The sequence below is a fragment of the Tachyglossus aculeatus genome, chromosome 22 (genome assembly GCF_015852505.1).
Source record: "Tachyglossus aculeatus isolate mTacAcu1 chromosome 22, mTacAcu1.pri, whole genome shotgun sequence".
NCBI classification, from domain to species: domain Eukaryota; kingdom Metazoa; phylum Chordata; class Mammalia; order Monotremata; family Tachyglossidae; genus Tachyglossus; species Tachyglossus aculeatus.
The window spans coordinates 17,582,852-17,606,833 of NC_052087.1; the positions used below are offsets into that span (position 1 = coordinate 17,582,852).

The 23,982-nt window shown below is 43.5% G+C and overlaps 1 protein-coding gene across 4 annotated transcripts in view; it reads right to left on the bottom strand.

Annotated features, from left to right (window-relative positions):
* The window catches only part of LTO1 (LTO1 maturation factor of ABCE1), a 29,193-nt gene extending 5,919 nt beyond the window's left edge, over window positions 1-23,274 (bottom strand). Inside the window, exons 1-5 of one of the 4 annotated variants that reach the window (XM_038764727.1) lie at window positions 22,991-23,274; window positions 14,512-14,617; window positions 13,264-13,334; window positions 7,559-7,676; window positions 4,077-4,158 (exon numbers count right to left, since the gene is read on the bottom strand). In XM_038764727.1, the coding sequence (XP_038620655.1) occupies window positions 4,084-4,158; window positions 7,559-7,676; window positions 13,264-13,334; window positions 14,512-14,617; window positions 22,991-23,040 (420 nt within the window). In that variant the 5' untranslated portion in view covers window positions 23,041-23,274 and the 3' untranslated portion in view covers window positions 4,077-4,083. Of the gene's footprint in view, window positions 1-3,827; window positions 4,159-5,759; window positions 7,247-7,558; window positions 7,677-13,263; window positions 13,335-14,511; window positions 14,618-22,990 lie in introns of those variants that run through there. The other 3 variants (XM_038764726.1, XM_038764728.1, XM_038764729.1) reach the window with 3 other exon arrangements.
* Window positions 23,275-23,982: the final 708 nt, after the last annotated feature.

Genomic DNA, 23,982 nt, shown 5'->3' on the forward strand with positions numbered 1-23,982 from the left:
TACTCACTACTTGGCAAAATTTTAAGTGATTCATGTTACAATAAATCTTAGCGAGGAAAAACTTCCAGAATCCATGCAGAATTGATGAAATGAAATAATGCTGCTGGTGATAGTAGTTGGAAAAAAATACTTAACTATAATTTCACTGATTTTAATTTATACAGGGTCTTAAATTTGCATTGTTTCAGTAAAGGTATAATTTAAATTTTTCCTAGATGTAGGTTTATGTGCATACTTGTGGCAGCTGATAATATTTAAAACATCTTTAACAAATGCACTCTTGAAGGTGACATTCCACATTTGGCATGGCCCATATTTAATTTAGGTGAAGGCAGAACAAAAGGTGTTGACAAGCTAGACTGTAGGGATCTAAAGTTTCAAAATGCCTATTCATTCAAATGAATATATTTCCTTTAAAGGAATAACATTTTTGGCTGTAATATTTTAAAAGAGTCAATAGCCTGAGAAAATTTATCACTAATATACCTCCATCTGTCCCAAATATGGACCCAGGAATGCAATGAAATAAAACAAAAGTATATCTTGGAAATAACAGGATTTATTTAACAGACTTGGGATCAATTTGTGTTACACAGTTTACTGGACATTCAATATCTATCCATCTAGACAAGATTTTCCCAAAGATTTACTATATAAAGCCATGATATATCACGGCATGTTTCATCATTATATTCATCTGTTAGAACAGTGGTTGACACACTGTAAGTGCTTAAATACAATAATAACAATGATAATAATAATTAAATTCTCCAAAAGAGTCATTTGCATTAAGTTAAAGTAGTTGGAGGTAACATCATACAATGATAAAATCATGGGTTGAGTTTCTGGGGACCTGTGTTTCCAAGCTGTTAGCTTTGAGTAAGTTATTTAATCTCTCTGTACCTCAATTTCCTCATCTGTAAAATAAGACTAATGACCTATCTCACAGGGATGCTGTGTGGAGAAAATGTGATAATTGATGTGAAAGCACTCTGGCTAAATAAAAGTGCTCTGCCTATTGAAGGTATCATTACAATAAATGAATTTGGTTACCTAAGGCAAACAAAAATATCAGATCTCATGCTTCTTAACAAGCACAAAGTTAGCAACCTTTCTTCCTTTCCAACCAAAAATGTTTGGTAACTAGTATTTGGAATAATTCAGCATACTAAAGCTGGAAAATTCCAGCCTGGTCTCAGGGTAATGGGGTATTTCTTGTGAGATTAACAGTGTGTCTACTCTACAGTACTCTTCCAACACTTCCTGCAGTGCTCTTCACAGAGTAAGCACTCAATACATACTATTGATTAACTGTTTTGGATCATTTCTTCAGGAGTGCTGGCTGATTCATTTATTCATTCATTCATTCAATTGTATTTATTGAGCGCTTACTGTGTGCAGAGCACTGTACTAAGCGCTTGGGAAGTACAAGTTGGCAATATATAGAGATGGTCCCTACCCAACAGTGGGCTCACAGTCTAGAAGGGGGAGGCAGAGAACAAAACAAAACATATTAACAAAATAAAATAAATAGAATAAACATGTACAAATAAAATAGAGTAATAAATACGTACAAACATATATACAGGTGCTGTGGGGAGGGGAAGGAGGTAAGGCGGGGGGGGTTAGGAGCGGGGAGGAGGGGGCGAGGAAGGAGGTGGCTCAGTCTGGGAAGGCCTCCTGGAGGAGGTGAGCTCTCAGTAGGGCCTTGAAGGGAGGAAGAGAGCTAGCTTGGCGGATGTGCAGAGGGAGGGCATTCCAGGCCACGGGGATGACGTGGGCCAAGGGTCGACGGCGGGATAGGCGAGAATGAGGCACGGTGAGGAGATTAGCGGCAGAGGAGCGGAGGGTGCAGGCTGGGCTGTAGAAGGAGAGAAGGGAGGTGAGGTAGGAGGGGGCGAGGTGATGGAGACCCTTGAAGCCAAGGGTGAGGAGTTTTTGCCTGATGCGTAGGTTGATTGGTAGCCACTGGAGATTTTTGAGGAGGGGAGTAACATGCCCAGAGCATTTCTGGACAAAGACAATCTGCGCAGCGGCATGAAGTATGGATTGAAGTGGGGACAGAAAGGAGGATGGGAGATCAGAGAGGAGGCTGATACAGTAATCCAGAAGGGGTAGGATGAGCACTTGAACGAGCAGGGTAGCGGTTTGGATGGAGAGGAAAGGGCGGATCTTGGCAATGTTGCGGAGCTGAGACCGGCAGGTTTTGGTGACGGCTTGGATGTGAGGGGTGAACGAGAGAGCGGAGTTGAGGATGACACCAAGGTTGTGGGCTTGTGAGACGGGAAGGATGGTAGTGCTGTCAACAGTGATGGGAAAGTCAGGGAGAGGGCAGGGTTTGGGAGGGAAGACAAGGAGTTCAGTCTTGGACATGTTGAGTTTTAGGTGGCGGGCAGACATCCAGATGGAGATGTCCTGAAGGCAGGAGGAGATGTGAGCCTGGAGGGAGGGAGAGAGAGCAGGGGCAGAGATGAAGATTTGGGTGTCATCAGCGTAGAGATGATAGTTGAAGCCGTGGGAGCGAATGAGGTCACCAAGGGAGTGAGTGTAGATCGAGAACAGAAGGGGACCAAGAACTGAATCTTGAGGAACCCCTACAGTAAGGGGTTGGGAGGGGGAGGAGGAGCCTGCAAAAGAGACTGAGAATGAACAGCCGGAGAGATAAGACGAGAACCAGGAGAGGACGGAGTCTGTGAAGCCAAAGTTGGATAGAGTGTTGAGGAGAAGGGGGTGGTCCACAGTGTCGAAGGCAGCTGAGAGGTCGAGGAGGATTAGGATGGAGTGTGAGCCGCTGGATTTGGCAAGCAGAAGGTCATTGGTGACCTTTGAGAGGGCAGTTTCCGTGGAATGTAGGGGACGGAAGCCAGACTGGAGGGGGTCGAGGAGAGAGTTGGCTGATTGGCCAAATCATTTGCAAATTGCCTTGTACCTTTGCAACTGCGCTCCATTCTCTTGCCCAGCCTTTCCAACTCTTCAATCAGATCTCACGTCTCTACTTGGATGTCTTGCTGACACCTCAAATTTAACATGTCCAAAAGAAAACAACTCATCTTCCCACCCAAACCCTGTCCTCCCTACAATTTTCCTATCACAGTAGACAGCACCACTATCCTCCCTATCTCACAAGCCTATAACCTTGATATTATTGATTTGTCTCTCATTCAACCTTCATATTCAATCTGTCACTAAATCCTGTCGGTTCTATCTTCACATCTTTAAAATGTTCCTTTCCTCTCCATTCAAACTGCTTCCATGTTAATCTAAGCCTTGATTACTACATCACCTTCCTTGCTGACGTCCCTGCCTTTACTATTCCCACTTTAGTCCATACTTCATTCTGCTGCCCAGATCGTTTTTCTACAAAACCATTCAGTTCAGGTTTCTCCACTCCAACAGAATCTCCATTGGCTGCCCATCCACTTCTGTAGTAAACAGAAACTCCTTACTATCGGCTTTTAAGGCACTCAGTCACCTTGCCCCCACCTATTTTACTTCCTTGATTTTCTACTACAACCCAACCCACAGACTAAAGTGGAGTGGAGTGAAGTGGGCTCCTCTAATGCCCACATTTGAGAGACCATCACTCTCCTCCACCTTATTAAAAACACAACTCCTTCAAGAGGCCTTCCCCAAGTAAGCCCTTTTATCCCACTCCGCCATCACCCTTGCACATGAATTTGTACCCTTTATCCACCCCACCCTCAGCCCAACAGAATTTACGTATATATCTGTAATTGATTTGTTTTACTGATTTATTAATGTCTGTGTCCCCATCCAGACTGTAAGCTCCTTCTGGGCAGGGAACAGGCCTATGAAAAGAAATACTTAAATACCATAATTATTGCTATTTTTAGTTATTATTCGTAAGTTTTCAGAGGAATTAATTTAACTGAGGCCTTGACTTCAGGGAAGTCACAACCTAGGGCATAAAACAAAGAAAGATTTTAGAATACTCAAATTTGGAGAACAAGTGTTGTCTTTCGAGGCAGAGCAGTGGAATCTGTCCCATCCCGAGTTTACAAAGTTCTGCTTCACATGTCCTCTGTCCCTGTGGAGAGGCAAGTTCTTGAGCTTACCTCAAGTTCATGATGGGACGTGCTTTGGTAGAAGTACAAAGAGGGAGTGCAGCCTGCATTTAACTTCATTTAACCTCCATCCCTGTGAAGAAATGAGGCATACACACTGCAAAGTAAACTTTGCCTAAAAACCTCTTTTGTAGAGACTTTAGCTCATTATGGGCAGGGAACATGTCTGCTAATCTGTTGTATTGTACTCTCCATGCACTTAGTACAGTGCTCTGTACATACTAAGTGCTCAAGAAACACCACTGACTGATTGACTGATTACATTCTAATGGTTAGCTAACATTACTCCTTTCCAAGAAAAAAATAAATTGTACATCTCTGCAGGACTTTACGGAAAATCACACTTTCCCAACTCTACCTCCCCCCAAAAATTCAGTACCAGCTTCCCCTTTCCTGAAGTCAAACCCCTGAATCTTTTCCCTTGTGTTCACTGATATATAGTTTATTTCTGAGATTCTTAGAGATCCATCTAAGTTCTTCTAAAATTTAAACTGTAGATCATCTAGTTTATTTTATGCCCAAATTGTCCAAACTGGATAGCAGACTATACACTTCATTGGCAAGGGCTTTTTCTTCCATCATAACAACCACCTAATATGAACTATATTGTTTTCAGTATTCCATAAAAGTATTTTGTACGCTAGTGAGATTTACAAAAACATGTATTTATAAAATGTTTTGTAAATATATGTGCCAGATGTATTTCCCTTTTACCCTAAGAGCCCAATTAAACCTTGTAGGTTGAAAAACAAGCATGTAGTACAGTGTTCTGTACACAGTAAGCACTCTATAAGTACCACTGATTGATGTCCACACAGTTTTTTCTTAAAGACATTTTTTATGCATTTACTATGTGCCAAGTATACAGTAGATACAAGATATTCAGGTTGAACATAGTACCTGTCCCAGTCTAAGGGGCCTACAGTTAAGGTGACTATCCCCAAATTATATTCCATTTACTTCCACTCCCCCAAATATGATAGCCTTATACCACAATTGGCCACATGCTCCCCAGTTCATGGACTTTGTTCTGATGACAAAAACCCAGATCAATTTGTCATCAATAGTATTTACTGAGTGCTTACTCTGTGCAGGGCACTATACTATGGGGTTAAAGGTAAGGGAAGCACCTGAGACTACATACATAAGGGCTGGGGGAATGCGGTGAGTACTTTTAAACATAAGGGGTGGGACTAAGTATATGGATGAGTCAGTAGAGGGAAAATAGGATAGGAGGGGAATGAAAGCTTAATTAGGGAAGAATTCTTGTATTTGGCTAGGACTTTGAAGATGGGGAGAGTGCTGTTCTGTCCAAAAGCATCAGAAAATTGCAGAACAATAACAAAGGCTACTGAATCCAGCTAAAATCTTTGTCCTTCTACCTCACCCAACTCTGTGCTATTTTTGGATGAAGCTGCGGAACTCCAGCCCCCTGGTTGCAGAAGAGTAGGTTGTCGGAGCTGCCTCTGAAGTTAGAATTTTAACTCCATCACCAGTTCAGACTCTTGCTATTAATCTTATTTTACTTCAAAAATAACTATCAGTTGAATATGTTTTTCTCATGTCAATATCATTTTGGATGCCATGTGGTTCAGGCATGGATATGCTTATACGATCAGAGGCGTTAGTCAACAATCCTTGCTTTATACAATCTATTGATTATTTAAAAAAAGAAAAGAAATTCAACTTTTAAAAAAAGTAGCATTTATTTACATATACAGTATTCAGAAAAATAATTTTAGTTAAAAAAAAACTCCCATATGCCCAAGCCCCTGAAATATAACATGGACAATATCATGTTTAATTGGCTATTTACAGGGAATCGTGGAAAAGAGTTGTTCCAATATACCCCAAGCAATCAATGGTCTTTATTGAGTGTTAACTGTGAGCAGAGCAAGAAAGAAGCAACTTTTTAAAGGAAATAGATTAAAGTGTCAAGCTCACCTAGGACTTCCATAATTATGATAAAAATGAGGCTTTGGTTTTCTTAACAAAAGACTCATGTTATAAATGTAATTCAGTCTTTTCTGGCACAATGATTTTCAAACAAATATTTTCAACTGAAAATTTAAAGAATTCTGGAAGCCCAATTAAATGAATGAATTTCACAAATACACACTACCCAGGAGTGATAAACCTGTTAATGTGTTTAATCACCCTATAAATATGATTGATCCCTGTATTGGTCTCTCAAAATAATTGTTTTTAATAATGTCAACATGAATTTTTGGTACCAAGTATATTTCATCTTTTGAAAGCAAACTAAATAACTTATCCATTTTGGAGGAAAATAATAAAATTTTTGCATTTCCAGACCCTAGACTATAAGCTTCTCGTGGGGCAGGGAACATGTCTACCAACTCTGTTGTATTGTTCTCTCCCAAGCACTTGGTACAGTGTCTGCACAGTAGGTGCTCAATAAATATCATTGATTGCTATGCTCTAATCAGTCAATGGCTTTAAAAAATGTTGGTTAATATTAACCTATATTATTAAGTCTCTAGTCATTGTCAGATACCAATATAAATTTATTATAATGGATTAGACAGCATTGCCCATAACCCAATGAAATAATATACTAACCAAGTTTTCCTATCCCCCTACTATTCAATAACTAATAATCAGTTAATTGAATTCTATAGTTTTCTTACTTCAGTCATTTGGATTTATTACTGTAACTGTTCACTCAAGCACTTATATACTACTTTTATTGATGCAAAAATACATGGGGAAAAACCTAAATGAGAGTCAATCCAGATTCAGAACAGTGCATAGCCTCCTATACAGAGGATTATGAAAACCAATAAAATTAATCAGAATTTAGTAAATGTTTTCTAAATTAGGCTTATTTAAAACTGCCAGGCCAGCAAACCTTTAACAAACCACAGGCCTGCACAGACAGGATACAAAGAAAGGATCTGAAGACTGTAATCTGAAAGCCTAGGAGGGAAGTCTTTTCACTAGCCAAACTGTAACCCACCCTTCAGGACAATGAATAACCATGCAATGCTTTGACTTTAATCTCATTTGTAAACACTTAATATACACAGATACTTGGTCCTTAATGCTTCAACTCAGTACATCTCTTATCCTCAAAATGAAAGTGAAGAACATCCTGAACTATTTCTAAAGTCGGGTTGAACATTTAGCAATGAGCAAACCTGAAATGACAAGACATATATGTACATTATGGGCTGCATACATTTTTCAGGAAATTTCTGTTCTAAGATCATGATGTATTCCCGGTTGTTATTCAATCACCTCATCCTTTACCTTTAAGATATGTATTTGTATATATACATATTTATATATGTGCATACATATTTGTGATCAGGTTCTGATAAGACACCAGAAACTGAATAAAATATGTAAATTTATATGAATTTCAGCAAGAAACATTTTTCATTTTTAATGTGGAACCCATCAAAATGAACTATTTCTGATTTCCTCTGCAGAAGTTATATAATAGTTACCTGTTTAAATTTTCCTCTAATTTTCTCTAAGTCTTCTTGAAGTTTGTCATAAGTAGGATCATCAAATGGGAATTTTTGGATCATCCCTATTAATGCTTCTAGGATCTTGATTCTTTTGCTGTAAACCATTAAAATACAGAAATTTTAAAGTGTCACCCAACTATTAAAAAATAAAACCCCTAAAATTAAGCATACTTTATTTAAAAGTTGAGTATAATTCCTTAAGTATTAGAATCCCTTTAATACAATTTCATTAAACCTGGTGACATTTCAACAAGCTCCCATTTTCACCATCATCATATTCATGTCTCACTGATTTTCAGGAACAAGTTGCTTTCCTTAACAATAAATTGGCAGTCTGTGCTTATGTGAGGGTAATGAACCATTAGGGAGATTGATACATGACTAACTGAACATAGGGGAAAAAAATTGGTTATAAAAGAGTTTCTAGTCTGGTGACCAGTTTCTATTTTAAAAGATGTTTCGGTACCTAGCAATAATGGAAATAAAAAATCAGCCACATACATATACATTTTAAAAACATGCCCTTTTAAAGCCAGATATGAAATCAAAACCAGCAGTGTGTTTTGATGGAAAATCCCCTCAGCACCAGGTGAGGGAATCAAAACATCAAAAGGCCAATGAAAACTGCACTCACCACAGAATAAATGGACCCAGTTTCCATGTTATACTCATAGAGGGGGAAAAGTTACTTGGCTGTGATCTTTGTGATGTTCAGAACAGTAATGATTAACTTTTCTCCCTTACTTATCTTCCACTGCTTTAATGGAAAAAAAAGGGAAAAAAAAACTATCAACCTATTTGTTCAAAACAATTGCGGCTCAAATTGGTCATTCACTATTAGCAATTACATGATCCAATAATGGAAATTCAGAAGGTCAACAGAATTACATATGATCTAAGGTGTTTTAGGATGAAGTAAAATATAAGTGGCTACCTGAATCCATAGAAAAGAATCTACCAGAGCAAACAAACCGAAAGCTAATGAAGATCAATCAATGGTATTGAGTGCTTACTATGTGCAAAGCACTCTACTAAGAACTTGAAAGAGTAAAATACAACAGAGTTGGTATTTACATTCCCTGCCCCAACAAGCTTAGAATCTAGAGGGGGAGAAGAGTGATTACATATATTTTAATGACTGACTAGAATAAAATTGACAACAAACCCCCTAGCCATCCTCTACCCTGACCCTTTTCAAAGCCAATTTCAAGTTCATACACTGATCTCTTCCATTAACAGAACAAATGCTAGATTAAATCCCTCATATCTCTCATTACTTATCTCCCAGAAAGGGCAGAAGAACAGGGACTGCCAAATCAAAATAAAAAGTTTTGCTAATTACTTGAAAAAGGCTCAGTGTTTAGCAATTTTTTTAACCTTCACATTACTACCAAGGGGTGGGCAAAAATATTTTTAAAAAATTAACTGCCAACCAAAATGCTCACCAGCTATGTGAAACAGAGTAATTGCTTGCTAGATATCAGCAGAGGAGTATTTCCTCTCCCCATCATTCCTCTACCCTAGATGGAAGGAGCCACTGAAGCTGTTGGAGGAAAGGTCACTCTTTTAGCAGAGGCAGCAATAATCAGCAGATATGGAGAGGGAGCCCTGACTGCAATGTCGGGAAGGTTGAGGACGATGGGAGCTGGTAGCCTCCAGAGAAAGCTAGTGGCCAAAGGAACTCACAGGGAAGGTCCAAAAAATAATAATCTGGACTAAAAAAAAAAAAAAAAAAAGAATGTATCTGGCTGACTGTGCTGCTGAAGACCCCGAAAACATTAATACTGGATTCCTCCATGACTTTGCTAAATTTTAATCTATTACTTGGGAATTTACTATTTAAAACAACTGAGTAAGGGAACAGGGAGTTCTGAAGAACTGAAAAGAGGAAAAAGAGACAAAAATAAAATTATAACTAACAGCATCCGAGAGGGCCCCTAAGCAAAAGAAAAAAGCTGGACAGCTTGCTTAGTCCCAGCTGGGAATACTGTTTGGGGAGGAATACTGAATACTGTCTAGGGAGTCAGAGTGAGGGCTGGAGCAAACCCCACAAGACCCCCGGCTCAGTCAGGCCTTATAACCTACAGAGGAGAAGCAATAGCTCAAGCCTGAATTGATATTTAGACTGAATCATCAACAGATAAATTCCTGCAAGAGAACTTGTAGCCTGGGCAGGGATGTGGCCAATGTCCTTTACCTCTCATATATAACTCTCTCTATATAACTCTATTTATCTATTTTGATGGTATTGACGCCTGTCTACTTGTTTTGTTGTCTGTCTCCCCCTTCTAGACTGTGAGCTCGTTATTGGTTAGGGATTGTCTCTATCTGTTGCCGAAGTGTACTTTCCAAGTGCTTAGTACAGTGCTCTGCACATGGTATGTGCTCAATAAATACGATTGAATGAATGAATGCTTTCATGTGAGAGGAAGAGGTAGTCTGCCTCTCTCGGTACTGTTGACTGATTTATTCATTTATTTTGTTTATCCTCGTTTGTAATTATTTTTTGTCTATCTCTCCCATTAGAATGTAGGCTCCTGGTGAGAATGTGTCTTATGTTTCTGTTAATAATTGTGGCATTTGCTAAGCACTTACTATGTCCCAGCCGCTTTTTATTTTTAATGGTGTTTGTTAAGTGCTATGTGCCAGGCACTGTTCTAAGCATTTGGGTAGATACAAGCTAATCAGGTTGGATGAAGTCCATGTCCGACATAAGGCTCACAGACTTAATCCCCATTTTACATATGTGGTAACTGAGGCACAGAGAACTTCAGGAATTTGCTTAAGGTCACAATTCCTGCCCCACATGGGACTCACAATTTAAGTAGGAGGGAGAATAGATATTGAATTCCAAAGCTATAGAGCAGTTAAGTGATTTATCTAAGGTAAGAAAGCAGGCAAGTGGTGGAGCCAGGACTACAACCCAGGTTGTTGTATTTTCCTGAGCACATGGAAGCCAGTGGGTGCTCAATAAATACCTTACTATTACTTGGTCTGTAAAATTGCCAAGGCCTGGGAGAATACCTACAGTCTTGGCTTAGTGGATAGAACACAGACATGGGAGTCAGAAGGACCTGGGTTCTAATTGCAGCTCTGCCACATGTCTGCTGTATGACCTGGTCCGACCTCCCCAAAGTCTCTTCCCCCCTTTCTCCATCCCCCCGGCTCTCAACACTCTCTGCTACTCTCCCATCCTTCCCAGCGGTATCCTCAGAGGAACTCTCCTCCCTCCTCTCAAGTGCTACTCCGGCCACCTGTGCTCCTGACCCCATTCCCTCTCATCTTATGAAATCTCTCGCTCCATCCCTTCTCCCCTCCTTAACTACCATCTTCAACCGCTCACTCTCCACTGGTTCCTTCCCCTCTGCCTTCAAACATGCCCACGTCTCTCCCATCCTAAAAAAACCCTCTCTTGACCCCACCTCACCTTCTAGTTATCATCCCATATCCCTCCTACCATTCCTTTCCAAACTCCTTGAACGAGTTGTCTACACCCGCTGCCTAGAATTCCTCAATAACAACTCTCTCCTCGACCCCCTCCAGTCTGGCTTCCGTCCCCTTCATTCCACGGAAACTGCCCTCTCAAAGGTCACCAATGACCTCCTGCTTGCCAAATCCAACGGCTCATATTCTGTCCTAATCCTCCTCGACCTCTCAGCTGCCTTTGACACTGTGGACCACCCCCTTCTCCTCAACACGCTATCTGACCTTGGCTTCACAGACTCCGTCCTCTCCTGGTTCTCCTCTTATCTCTCCGGTCGTTCTTTCTCAGTCTCTTTTGCAGGCTCCTCCTCCCCCTCCCATCCTCTTGCTGTGGGGGTTCCCCAAGGTTCAGTGCTTGGTCCCCTTCTGTTCTCAATCTACACTCACTCCCTTGGTGACCTCATTCGCTCCCACGGCTTCAACTATCATCTCTACGCCGATGACACCCAGATCTACATCTCTGCCCCTGCTCTCTCCCCCTCCCTCCAGGCTCGCATCTCCTCCTGCCTTCAGGACATCTCCATCTGGATGTCCGCCCGCCACCTAAAGCTCAACATGTCGAAGACTGAGCTCCTTGTCTTCCCTCCCAAACCTTGTCCTCTCCCTGACTTTCCCATCTCTGTTGACGGCACTACCAACCTTCCCGTCTCACAAGCCCGCAACCTTGGTGTCATCCTCGACTCCGCTCTCTCATTCACCCCTCACATCCAAGCCGTCACCAAAACCTGCCGGTCTCAGCTCCGCAACATTGCCAAGATCCGCCCTTTCCTCTCCATCCAAACTGCTACCCTGCTCATTCAAGCTCTCATCCTATCCCGTCTGGACTACTGCACCAGCCTTCTCTCTGATCTCCCATCCTCGTGTCTCTCTCCACTTCAATCCATACTTCATGCTGCTGCCCGGATTATCTTTGTCCAGAAACGCTCTGGGCATATTACTCCCCTCCTCAAAAATCTCCAGTGGCTACCAATCAATCTGCGCATCAGGCAGAAACTCCTCAGCCTGGGCTTCAAGGCTCTCCATCACCTCGCCCCCTCCTACCTCACCTCCCTTCTCTCCTTCTACTGCCCAGCCCGCACCCTCCGCTCCTCCACCGCTAATCTCCTCACTGTACCTCGTTCTCGCCTGTCCCGCCGTCGACCCCCGGCCCACGTCATCCCCCGGGCCTGGAATGCCCTCCCTCTGCCCCTCCGCCAAGCTAGCTCTCTTCCTCCCTTCAAGGCCCTGCTGAGAGCTCACCTCCTCCAGGAGGCCTTCCCAGACTGAGCCCCTTCCCTCCTCTCCCCCTCGTCCCCCCTCCATCCCCCCATCTTACCTCCTTCCCTTCCCCACAGCACCTGTATATATGTATATATGGTTGTACATATTTATTACTCTATTTATTTATTTATTTATTTTACTTGTACATTTCTATCCTATTTATTTTATTTTGTTGGTATGTTTGGTTCTGTTCTGTCTCCCCCTTTTAGACTGTGAGCCCACTGTTGGGTAGGGACTGTCTCTATGTGTTGCCAATTTGTACTTCCCAAGCACTTAGTACAGTGCTCTGCACATAGTAAGCGCTCAATAAATACGATTGATTGATTGATTGATTGATTGATTGATTGACCTGGGCAAGTCATTTCACTTCTCAGAGCCTCAGTTACCTCATCTGTAAAATGGGGATTAAGACTGTAAGCCCCAAATGGGACAGAGACTGCATCTAACCTGATTAACTTGCATCTACCCCAGCGCTTAAAACAGTGCTTGGCACATTCATTCATTCATTCATTCGTATTTATTGAGCGCTTACTGTGTGCAGAGCACTGTACTATGCGCTTGGGAAGTACAAGTTGGCAACATATAGAAACAGTCCCTACCCAACAACGGGCTCACAGTCTATGCGCTTAACAAGTACCATTACTATTATTCTACATTACCTTGCTAGTGAGCATTTCAAATTGCTACTACTAATCCCAAATTATTTATTTAGAATATTGTGCACAGTGCTAAAATAATAGTTAATTTTAACTTTATTCATTTCAGGAACATCTCAAGACAATGATTATAGTGTCTGGACAAATGAAACAACATGGTGCACTAATGCTTTTTGGGGAAATCACTGCTTTTATGGTTCAGGAAAGAATGTGAAATCTATTTTTGGAAAGAACTATTAAGAGAAATAATGAATAAAGAAGCAGTGCAGTTCTGGACTCTACCTGTCTTTGTCAGTTGTACATTTGTTCAGAAGAAACTTCCATGTAAGTGCAAAACCTTGGTAGTTTCCAATCTGTGAATTTAGAAGATATCAGTTAGTGGAGTCAAATTGATAAGCATCTGCATTTTTCCTAACTAGTTCTTTTGTAAATGAGGCATCGAACTGTGGAATGCTATTTAATTCACGATGACATTAAAAAGAGGATTGGGTTTTCATGGAATTGTATTTTGCCTCTTTGGAGGCAACAGGCTCTGCATCACACAGAAACTCCTTGCCATAGGCTTTAAAGCACTCAATCACCTTGCCCCCTCCTACCTTACCTCACTGTTCCCCTATTACAATCCAGCCCGCGTACTTTGCTCCTATAATGACAACCTACTCACTGTACCTCAGTCTCATCTATCTCGCCATCGACCTTGCACCCACATCCTGCCTCCAGCCTCTTTGTAACTGACAATTTAGTCTCTCCACCTTCAAAGTCCTACTGAAAACACATCTCCTCCAAGAGGCCTTCCCGGACTAAGCTCTCATTTCCTCTTTTCCCACTCCCTTCTGCATCACCCTGATTTGCTGCCTTTATTCACCCCTCCCTCAGCCCCACAGCACTTATATACATATTTGTAATTCATTTATTAATATTAATGTCTGCCTCTCCCACTACACTGTGAGCTCATTGCGAGCAGGGAATATGTCTACCATCATTGTTATACTGTACTCTCCCAAACCCTTAGTACAGTGCTCTGCACAGAGTAAATAAATATGATTGACTGATAAAACAGGCTAAAAATCTGGATCCCTATGATAAAGAACATACAGAAGAGAGGGGAAATAATGAACTTTGGAAAGATTCTCTTCTTTCACTAGTCTGAAATATTCTTCTACATAAATGGATGTTGGCATGACAACCTCTACTACAGTAACTAAGCACCTAGGATACATGCGTCAATCTGAGACAGCCTATAGTACTATTGCATCAGAACTTAAGTAGTCAACAAGGTGTGAAACTAGATAACACAGATGATTTTATTATTTTTCACGACTATAAACCAGCTGCTTACATAATAGCAAGATGACACTGAGGTAATTACCAAGAGCTTTCCTCTTCAAAAGGCATTTTATCTTACCCCTAATTGCAGATGGAGGGGCTAATAATTTTAAAAGTTCTAAAGGTCTATCTCATTTCAAAATCTATTAAACAGAAAATTTGCCCTAGACTAACAAAAGAATTTCCAGGGAAGGTGTCACTTACCTCTACAGCAATTTTGGCACCATGAATTACTCCATATTGCCTTCCCTCTGTTATACCGTAACAGCTGCCTTCCTTATAACCTTCATGATAACCTTCATCATGATATCTGGGCCAAATAGGAAACATGGAGAGTCAAACTAAACTTTACTGAAGTTGCTGTTATCTGGAAAAGTTGACTGTACCATATCAAACTTTCCATTAAGTTTAAATAGCTAGGCGCAGATACCAGGAATAGTACTACTAGCCTTATATATTTTACTCAAATGTTTCATAAAACTTTACCTGGGACACTTGCCTGGGATTGTTACTGGAGTGTAATTCTTTTGATCACATTCCAACAGACTCTAAATTGGGAAATGGCTCAGTGGATTACTGCACATTTAGTTTGGAGTATTTTGGGGTTTTCACCCAGGCTGGGTCAATTTTTTTACTATATGTAGCTACATGGACCTTGCCTATTTCAGAATATAACAGAATAGATGGTAGACATGGCCATATAAATGTATACATCCACAATATCATGAACCATCACTACTATCACCAAAAAACATTCAAACACCTATCTGCAAAGGTTGCGGTGCTCACAAATATTCTTCTACATGAATATTTCTTTTGCATGAAAACTGAAAAATAACTATACTACTTAAGCACTTATTGTGTGCCAAGCGCGGGAGTAGATACGATACAACCAGATCAGACATAGTCCTTGTCCCACATGGGGCTCACAGGCTAGGGGGGCAGGAAAAACAGATATTTCACCCCCATTTTACAGATGAAGAAACTGAGGCACAGATGTCTTGTTCAAAGTCACACAGCAGGCAGAAGGCAGAACTCAGGCCCTCTGATTTCCAGGCCCATGTTCTTTCCACAGGGTCTATGCTGCTACTTACATGGATGGACATAATTGTGGCATTTGTTAAGTGCTTACTATGTGCAAAGCACTATTCTAAGCGCTGGGGTGGATACAAGCAAATCAGGTTGGACACAGTCCCTGACCCTCATGGGGCTCACGGTCTTAATCCCTATTTTACAGATGAGGTAACTGAGGCCCAGAGAAGTGAAGTGACTTGTCCAAGGCCACATATTAGACAAGTGGAGGTGGCAGGATTAGAACCCATGCCCCTCTGACTCCTAGGCCCTTGATCTACCTGTTACACCTTAAATGGGCTTAGAAGCGAAGCACGTATGGCATCTTAATAAACGACAATTCCTTTAAAGTGCAAACAGTGGTATCGATTTGGGGGAAGAATGAACAGCATCCAATCCAGTCTAACCGTCAGCACCCGGAGATTCGTGCATGTGAGCCCGTTTCTAGACTGTAAGCCTGTTGTTGGGTAGGGACTATCTCTATATATTGCCGAATTGTACTTTCCAAAAGCTTAGTACAGTGCTCTGCACACAGTAATCGCTCAATAAATACGATTGAATGAATGAATAAGTCCTGCAAAGACTAGTCAGAGCCATGAGGCGGTGGGCAAATTAGGGCACCTATGTGGTCAACCCATCATCATCATCATCAATCGTATTTATTGAGCGCTTACTGTGTGCAGAGCACTGTACTAAGCGCTTGGGAAGTACAAGTTGGCAACATATAGAGACAGTCCCTACCCAACAGTGGGCTCACAGTCTAAAACACGTGCGCACGGATAATAGCTTCCCGATCCCTCTAATATGAGAAGCAGGGTGGCTCAGCGGAAAGAGCACAGGCTTGGGAGTCAGAGGTCAGGGGTTTTAATCCCGGCTCCGCCACTGTCAGCTGTGTGACTTTGGGCAAGTCATTTAACTTCTCTGTGCCTCAGTTACCTCATCTGTAAAATGGGGATTAAGACTGTGAGCCCACCGTGAGACAAACTGATGACCTTGTCTCCCCTCCAGTGCTTAGAACAGTGCTTCGCACATAGTAAGCCCTTAACAAATGCCACAATTATGTCCATCCATTTAAGTAGCAGTAAGACCCTGTGGAAAGAACATTCATTCATTCAGTCAATCGTATTTACTGAGCGCTTTCTGTGTGCAGAGCACTGTACTAAGCGCTTGGGAAGTACAAGTGTGCAACATATAGAAACGGTCCCTACCCAACAGCGGGCTCACAGTCTAGAAGGGTCTATATACACATTGGAATCCCTAACAAAAGCGATACACACACACTCATACAATATTGACTGTTCATTAGAAACTCCTAGGGTGTGTGACAAAGTTCTAGTTAGCCAACACTCGAGTTAGAAGGGCTGCAAAAAAAAACCAACAACAAAACCCAGCAAGGAGAGTCTTTGGTGAGGTATAAACAACCCCTCAGTAGACTATAAGATTCTAGACTATAAGCTCCTTGTGGGCAAGGAATTTGTCTACCAAAAAATAATAATATCCGTTATACTCTACTTTCCCATGGGCTTAGTACAGTGCTCTGCTCACAGTAAGCACTCAATAAATACCACCGATTGACTGACGTTATTATTATTATTATTATTATTATTATTATTATTGTTATGCCAAAGGTATCTTTTTCCCAGATGGGTATGGGGTAATCCTGAAGGGGCATATATGGCAACAGAAATTTAACGGCTTTGGCCTTACATTCACTCAATCGTATTTACTGAGCACTTACTGTGCGCACAGTACTGTACTAAGCACTTGGGAAGTACAAATCGTCAACATACGGAGACAGTCCCTACCCAACAACGGGCTTACAGTCTAGAAGGAAAACACAGACAACAGAACAAAAGATGTAGATAGGGGTCAACACCAGCAGGATAGACAGAATGATTCCCAGCGGGCACCTTCCAGAGCCCGTTGTTGGGTAGGGACCGTTTCTCTATGTAGCCGACTTGTACTTCCAAGTGCTTAGTACAGTGCTCTGCACACAGTAAACACTCAATAAATACAACTGAATGAATGAATGCTCTGCACACAGTAAGCGCTCAATAAATACAGCGTGGCTTAGTGGAAAGAGAATGGGCTCAGGAGTCAGAGATCGTGAGTTCTAATTTCGCCTCTGTCAGTTGTGTGACTTCGGGCAAGTCACTTAACTTCTCTGTGCCTCAGTTGCCTCATCTGTAAAATGGGAATTAAGGCTGTGAGCCCCACATGGGCTGATTACCTTGTATCTACCCCCGTGCTTAGAACAGTGCTTGGCACATAGTAAGCGCCTACCAAATGCTATCATTACTAAATAGCCCCATCCTCGGACAGCCACTAGACAACGTGTGTCACTGGAGAAGGGGAAAAGGGGAGCCTCAGCAGGCTTTGGCAGGTGTCAGGCTGTGACCCTGACAGGTGGAGTGGGGCCCAAGTCAGCTTTGGATAATAATAATGATGGCATTTATTAAGCGCTTCCTATGTGCAAAGCACTGTTCTAAGCACTGGGGAGCTTACAAGGTGATCAGGTTGTCCCACGGGGGGGCTCAGTCTTCATCCCCATTTTCCAGATGACGTAACTGAGGCAAAGAGAAGTTGTGTCAGCTGTGACTTTGGGCAAGTCACTTAACTTCTCTGTGCCTCAGTTACCTCATCTGTAAAATGGAGATGAAGACTGTGAGCCCCACATAGGACAATAGTAATAATGATGGCATTTGTTAAGTGCTTACTATGTGCGAAGCACTGTTCTAAGTGCTGGGGGGGAATACAAGGTGATCAGGCTGCCCCACGTGGGGTTCACAGTCTTAGTCCCCATTTTACAGATAAGGTAACTGAGGCTCAGAGAAGTTAAGTGACTTGCCAAAGTCACACAGCAGACAAGTGGCAGAGTCGGGATTAGAACCCATGACCCGACTCCCAAGCCTGGGCTCTTTCCACGGAGCCACGCCGCATTTGTATCTGATCACCATGTAGTAATAATAATAATAATAATAATAATAATAATAATAATAGCATTTGTTAAATGCTTACTATGTGCAAAGCACTGTTCTAAGTGCTGGGGGGGGTACAGGATGATCAGGTTGTCCCACGTGGGGCTCATAGTCTTAATCTCCATTTTACAGATGAGGTAACTGAGGCTTAGAGAAGTGACTTGCCCAAGGTCAAATAGCGTGGCTTAGTGGAAAGAACCCGGGCTTGGGAGTTGGAGGTCGTGGGTTCGAATCCTGACTCTTCCACTTGTCTGCTGTGACACATTAGGCAAGTCATTTGACTTCTCTGTGCCTCAGTTACCTCATCTGTAAAATGGGGATTAAGACTGTGAGTCCCACGTGGGGCAACCTGATAAACTTGTATCTATCCCAGCACTTAGAACAGTGCTTGGCACATAGTAAGTGCTTAACAAATACCAACATTATTATTATTATTATTGTTTGGTGGAGCCGGAATTAGAACCCATGATCTCTGGCTCCCAAGCCCATGCCCTTTCCACTGAGCCACACTGCTTCTCTTGTATCCTCCCCAGCGCTTAGAACAGTGCTTTGCTCATAGTATTCATTCATTCAATCGTATTTATTGAGCGCATACTGTGTGCAGAGCACTGCACCAAGCGCTTGGGAAGTACAAGTCGGCAACATATAGAGATGGTCCCTACCCAACAATGGGCTCGCAGTCTAGAAGGGGGAAGAATAATAACTGTGGTACTTGTTAAGCGCTTACTGTGTGCCAAACACTGTTCTAAGCGCTGAGGAGGACACAAGATAACCAGGTTGTCCCATGTGGGGCTCACAGTCTTAATCCCCATTTTACAGATGAGGTAACTGAGGCACAGAGAAGTTAAGTGACTTGTCCAAAGTCACATAGCTAAGTGGTGGAGGCGGAATTTGAACCCGTGACCTGACTCCAAAGCTCGTGCTCTTTCCACTGAGCCACGCTGCTTCTCTTGTATCCTCCCCAGCGCTGAGAACAGTGCTTTGCACATAATAAGCGCTTAACAAATGCCATCATTATTCTTATTATTAAGTGACTAAGTCACACAGCTGGCAAGTGGCGGAGCCAGGATTTGAACCATGACCTCTGACTCCAGGGCTCGTGCTCTTTCCACTGAACCACGCTGCGTCTCTCCTTAGGATGGGTTCGAAGTATTAAAGCAGGCAACAAGGGAGAATTAAGGGCTTAGTGCAGTGCTCTGCACGTAGTAAGCGCTCAGTAAATACGATTGAATGAATGAATGAACTGAGGGGTGAGCTAGCGCTCTTCCTCTCAGCCCTACTGAGAGCTCACCTCCTCCAGGAGGCCTTCCCACACTGAGCCCCCTCCTTCCTCTCTCCCCTCCCCACAGCACCTGTATATAATAATAATAACAATGGCATTTATTAAGCGCTTACAATGTGCAAAGCACTGTTCTAAGAGCTGGGGATGTTACAAGGTGATCAGGTTGTCCCACGTGGGGCTCACAGTCTCAATCCCCATTTTACAGATGAGGTAACAGGCACAGAGAAGTTAAGTGACTTGCCCAAAGTCACACAGCTGGCAAGTGGCAGAGTCAGGATTTGAACTCATGACCTCTGACTCCAAAGCTCATGCTCTTTCCACTGAGCCATGCTTCTCCTCTATATATGTATATATACACATATTATACATAATATATAATATATATACATAATATATATTATATTATATATATATATACATATATATGCTTCTTCTGCTTCTGCTTCTTCGCAGAGAAGCAGCGTGGCTCAATGGAAAGAGCCCGGGCTTTGAAGTCAGAGGGCATGGGTTCGAATCCCGGCTCCACCGCGTGTCAGCTGTGTGACCTTGGGCAAGTCACTTAACTTCTCTGAGCCTCAGTTCCCTCATCTGGAAAATGGGGATTAAGACTGTGAGCCCCACGTGGGACAACCTGATCAACTTGTATCCCCCCAATCAATCAATCAATCAATCGTATTTATTGAGCGCTTACTATGTGCAGAGCACTGTACTAAGCGCTTGGGAAGTACAAATTGGCATCACATAGAGACAGTCCCTACCCAACAGTGGGCTCACAGTCTAAAAGGGGGAGACAGAGAACAGAACCAAACATACCAACAAAATGAAATAAGTAGGATAGAAATGTACAAGTAAAATAAATAAATAAATAAATAGAGTAATAAATATGTACAACCATATATACATATATACAGGTGCTGTGGGGAAGGGAAGGAGGTAAGACGGGGGATGGAGAGGGGGACGAGGGGAGAGGAAAGAAGGGGCTCAGTCTGGGAAGGCCTCCTGGAGGAGGTGAGCTCTCAGCAGGGCCTTGAAGGGAGGAAGAGAGCTAGCTTGGCGGATGGGCAGAGGGAGGGCATTCCAGGCCCGGGGGATGACGTGGGCCGGGGGTCGATGGTGGGACAGGCGAGAGCGAGGTACAGTGAGGAGATTAGTGGTGGAGGAGCGGAGGGTGCGGGCTGGGCAGTAGAAGGAGAGAAGGGAGGTGAGGTAGGAGGGGGCGAGGTGATGGACAGCCTTGAAGCCCAGGGTGAGGAGTTTCTGCTTGATGCGCAGATTGATCGGTAGCCATTGGAGGTTTTTGAGGAGGGGAGTGATATGCCCAGAGCGTTTCTGGACAAGGATAATCCGGGCCGCAGCATGAAGTATGGATTGAAGTGGAGAGAGACACGAGGATGGGAGATCAGAGAGAAGGCTGGTGCAGTAGTCCAGACGGGATAGGATGAGAGCTTGAATTAGCAGGGTAGCGGTTTGGATGGAGAGGAAAGGGCGGATCTTGGCAATGTTGCGGAGCTGAGACCGGCAGGTTTTGGTGACGGCTTGGATGTGAGGGGTGAATGAGAGAGCGGAGTCGAGGATGACACCAAGGTTGCGGGCTTGTGAGACGGGAAGGATGGTAGTGCCGTCAACAGAGATGGGAAAGTTAGGGAGAGGACAAGGTTTGGGAGGGAAGACAAGGAGCTCAGTCTTCGACATGTTGAGCTTTAGGTGGCGGGCGGACATCCAGATGGAGATGTCCTGAAGGCAGGAGGAGATGCGAGCCTGGAGGGAGGGGGAGAGAGCGGGGGCAGAGATGTAGATCTGGGTGTCATCAGCATAGAGATGATAGTTGAAGCCGTGGGAGCGAATGAGGTCACCAAGGGAGTGAGTGTAGATTGAGAACAGAAGGGGACCAAGCACTGAACCTTGGGGAACCCCCACAGTAAGAGGATGGGAGGGGGAGGAGGAGCCTGCAAAAGAGACTGAGAAAGAACGACCGGAGAGATAAGAGGAGAACCAGGAGAGGACGGAGTCTGTGAAGCCAAGGTCAGATAACGTGTTGAGGAGAAGGGGGTGGTCCACAGTGTCAAAGGCAGCTGAGAGGTCGAGGAGGATTAGGACAGAGTATGAGCCGTTGGATTTGGCAAGCAGGAGGTCATTGGTGACCTTTGAGAGCGCAGTTTCCGTGGAATGAAGGGGACGGAAGCCAGACTGGAGGGGGTCGAGGAGAGAGTTGTTGTTGAGGAATTCTAGGCAGCGCGTGTAGACAACTCGTTCAAGGAGTTTGGAAAGGAATGGTAGGAGGGATATGGGACGATAACTAGAAGGTGAGGTGGGGTCAAGAGAGGGTTTTTTTAGGATGGGAGAGACATGGGCATGTTTGAAGGCAGCGCTTAGCACTTAGAACAGTGCTTTGCACATAGTAAGCGCTTAACAAATGCCATCATTATTATTATTATTATGTATACACTTGTACAGGTTTATTACTCTATTTTACTTGTACATATTTACTATTCTCTCTATTTTATTTTGTTAATGATGTGCTTTGCAATTACAATGACGTAACTGTGCATCTAGCTTTACTTCTATTTACTCTGACGACTTGACACCCGTCCACCTGTTTTGTTTCTTTTAGACTGTGAGCCCGTTGTTGGGTAGGGACCGTCTCTATACGTTGCCAACTTGGACTTCCCAAGCGCTTAGTACAGCGCTCCGCCCACAGTTAGTGCTCAATAAATACGATTGATTGATTTTGTTGTCTGTCTCCCCCTTCTAGACCGTGAGCCCGCTGTTGGGTAGGGACTGTCTCATAATAATAATGATAATGATGGCATTTATTAAGCGCTTACCATGTGCAAAGCACCGTTCTAAGCGCTGGGGGGGATACAAGGTCATGAGGTTGTCCCACGTGGGGCTCACAGTCTTCACCCCCATTTTACAGACGAGGGAACTGAGGCCCAGAGAAGCGAAGTGACTTGCCCAAAGTCACACAGCTGACAAGTGGCGGAGCCGGGCTTTGATCCCATGACCTCTGACTCCAAAGCCAGTGCTCTTTCCACTGAGCCTTCCCCACATCACCTGTATATATGTTGGTACAAATTTTTTACTCTATTTATTTATTTATTTTATTTGTACATATCTATTCTATTTATTTTATTTTGTTAGTATGTTTGGTTTTGTCTCCCCCTTTTAGACTGTGAGCCCACTGTTGGGTAGGGACTGTCTCTATATGTAGCCAATTTGTACTTCCCAAGCGCTTAGTACAGTGCTCTGCACATAGTAGGCGCTCAGTAAATACGATTGATGATGATGATGATGAATAAATACGATTGAATGAATGAATGTGGGGGTTTTTGGGGGGGGGGGGGTCACGCACCTCTCTTCCGCCGTCGTGATGGCATCGAACATGTCCCGTCCCGCCGTCATGGCAACGCTTTTAGACTGTGAGCCCACTGTTGGGTAGGGACTGTCTCTCTATGTTGCCAATTTGTACTTCCCAAGCGCTTAGTACAGTGCTCTGCACCCAGTAAGCGCTCAATAAATACGATTGATGACGATGATGACCTTCACAAACCTCCCCTCAGCCGATTTCTCCACAGAACCAGGCCCCAACGCGCCTCCCGGCCATAGGCAAAGAGGCCTTCGTGACGGAGGCCTCGAACAGGCCGCTGAACTACGGCAAGCGCGCTGGTCCATTTCGCCGCCCAAGGAAGCCGCTGCGCATGCTCAGAGCGGGCTGGCCCCTTCGGATTCCCCTCACGGACGCACAATGGAACCTTCCGTGCCCGCTCCGAGCCGCAGCTGGAAGGGTCCACTAAATCCGGGGTGGGGGGAGACGGGGACTGAGCCGTGGGCGGGGCGGACGGGCCCAAAAGCGGGGGGGGGGGGGGTGAAGGCCCGGCTCCTGCCGTTGTCATGGGGGCGCCGCCCGTTTCTGGTGTCAACCCCTATTCAGTCAATCAATCAATCAATCAATCAATCATTTATTGAGCGCTTATTGTGTGCAGAGCACTGTACTAAGCGCTTGGGAAGTACAAGTTGGCACCATACAGAGACAGTCCCTACCCAACAGTGGGCTCACAGTCTAAAAGGGGGAGACAGAGTCATTCATTCAATCGTATTTATTGAGCGCTTACTGTGCGCAGAGCACTGTACTAAGCGCTTGGGAAGTACAAAAGTTGGCAACATCATCATCATCAATCGTATTTATTGAGGGCTTACTGGGTGCAGAGCACTGTACTAAGCGCTTGGGAAGTGCAAGTTGGCAACATAGAGAGACAGTCCCTACCCAACAGTGGGCTCACAGTCTAGAAGGGGGAGACAGACTCATTCATTCAATCGTATTTATTGAGCGCTTACTGGGTGCAG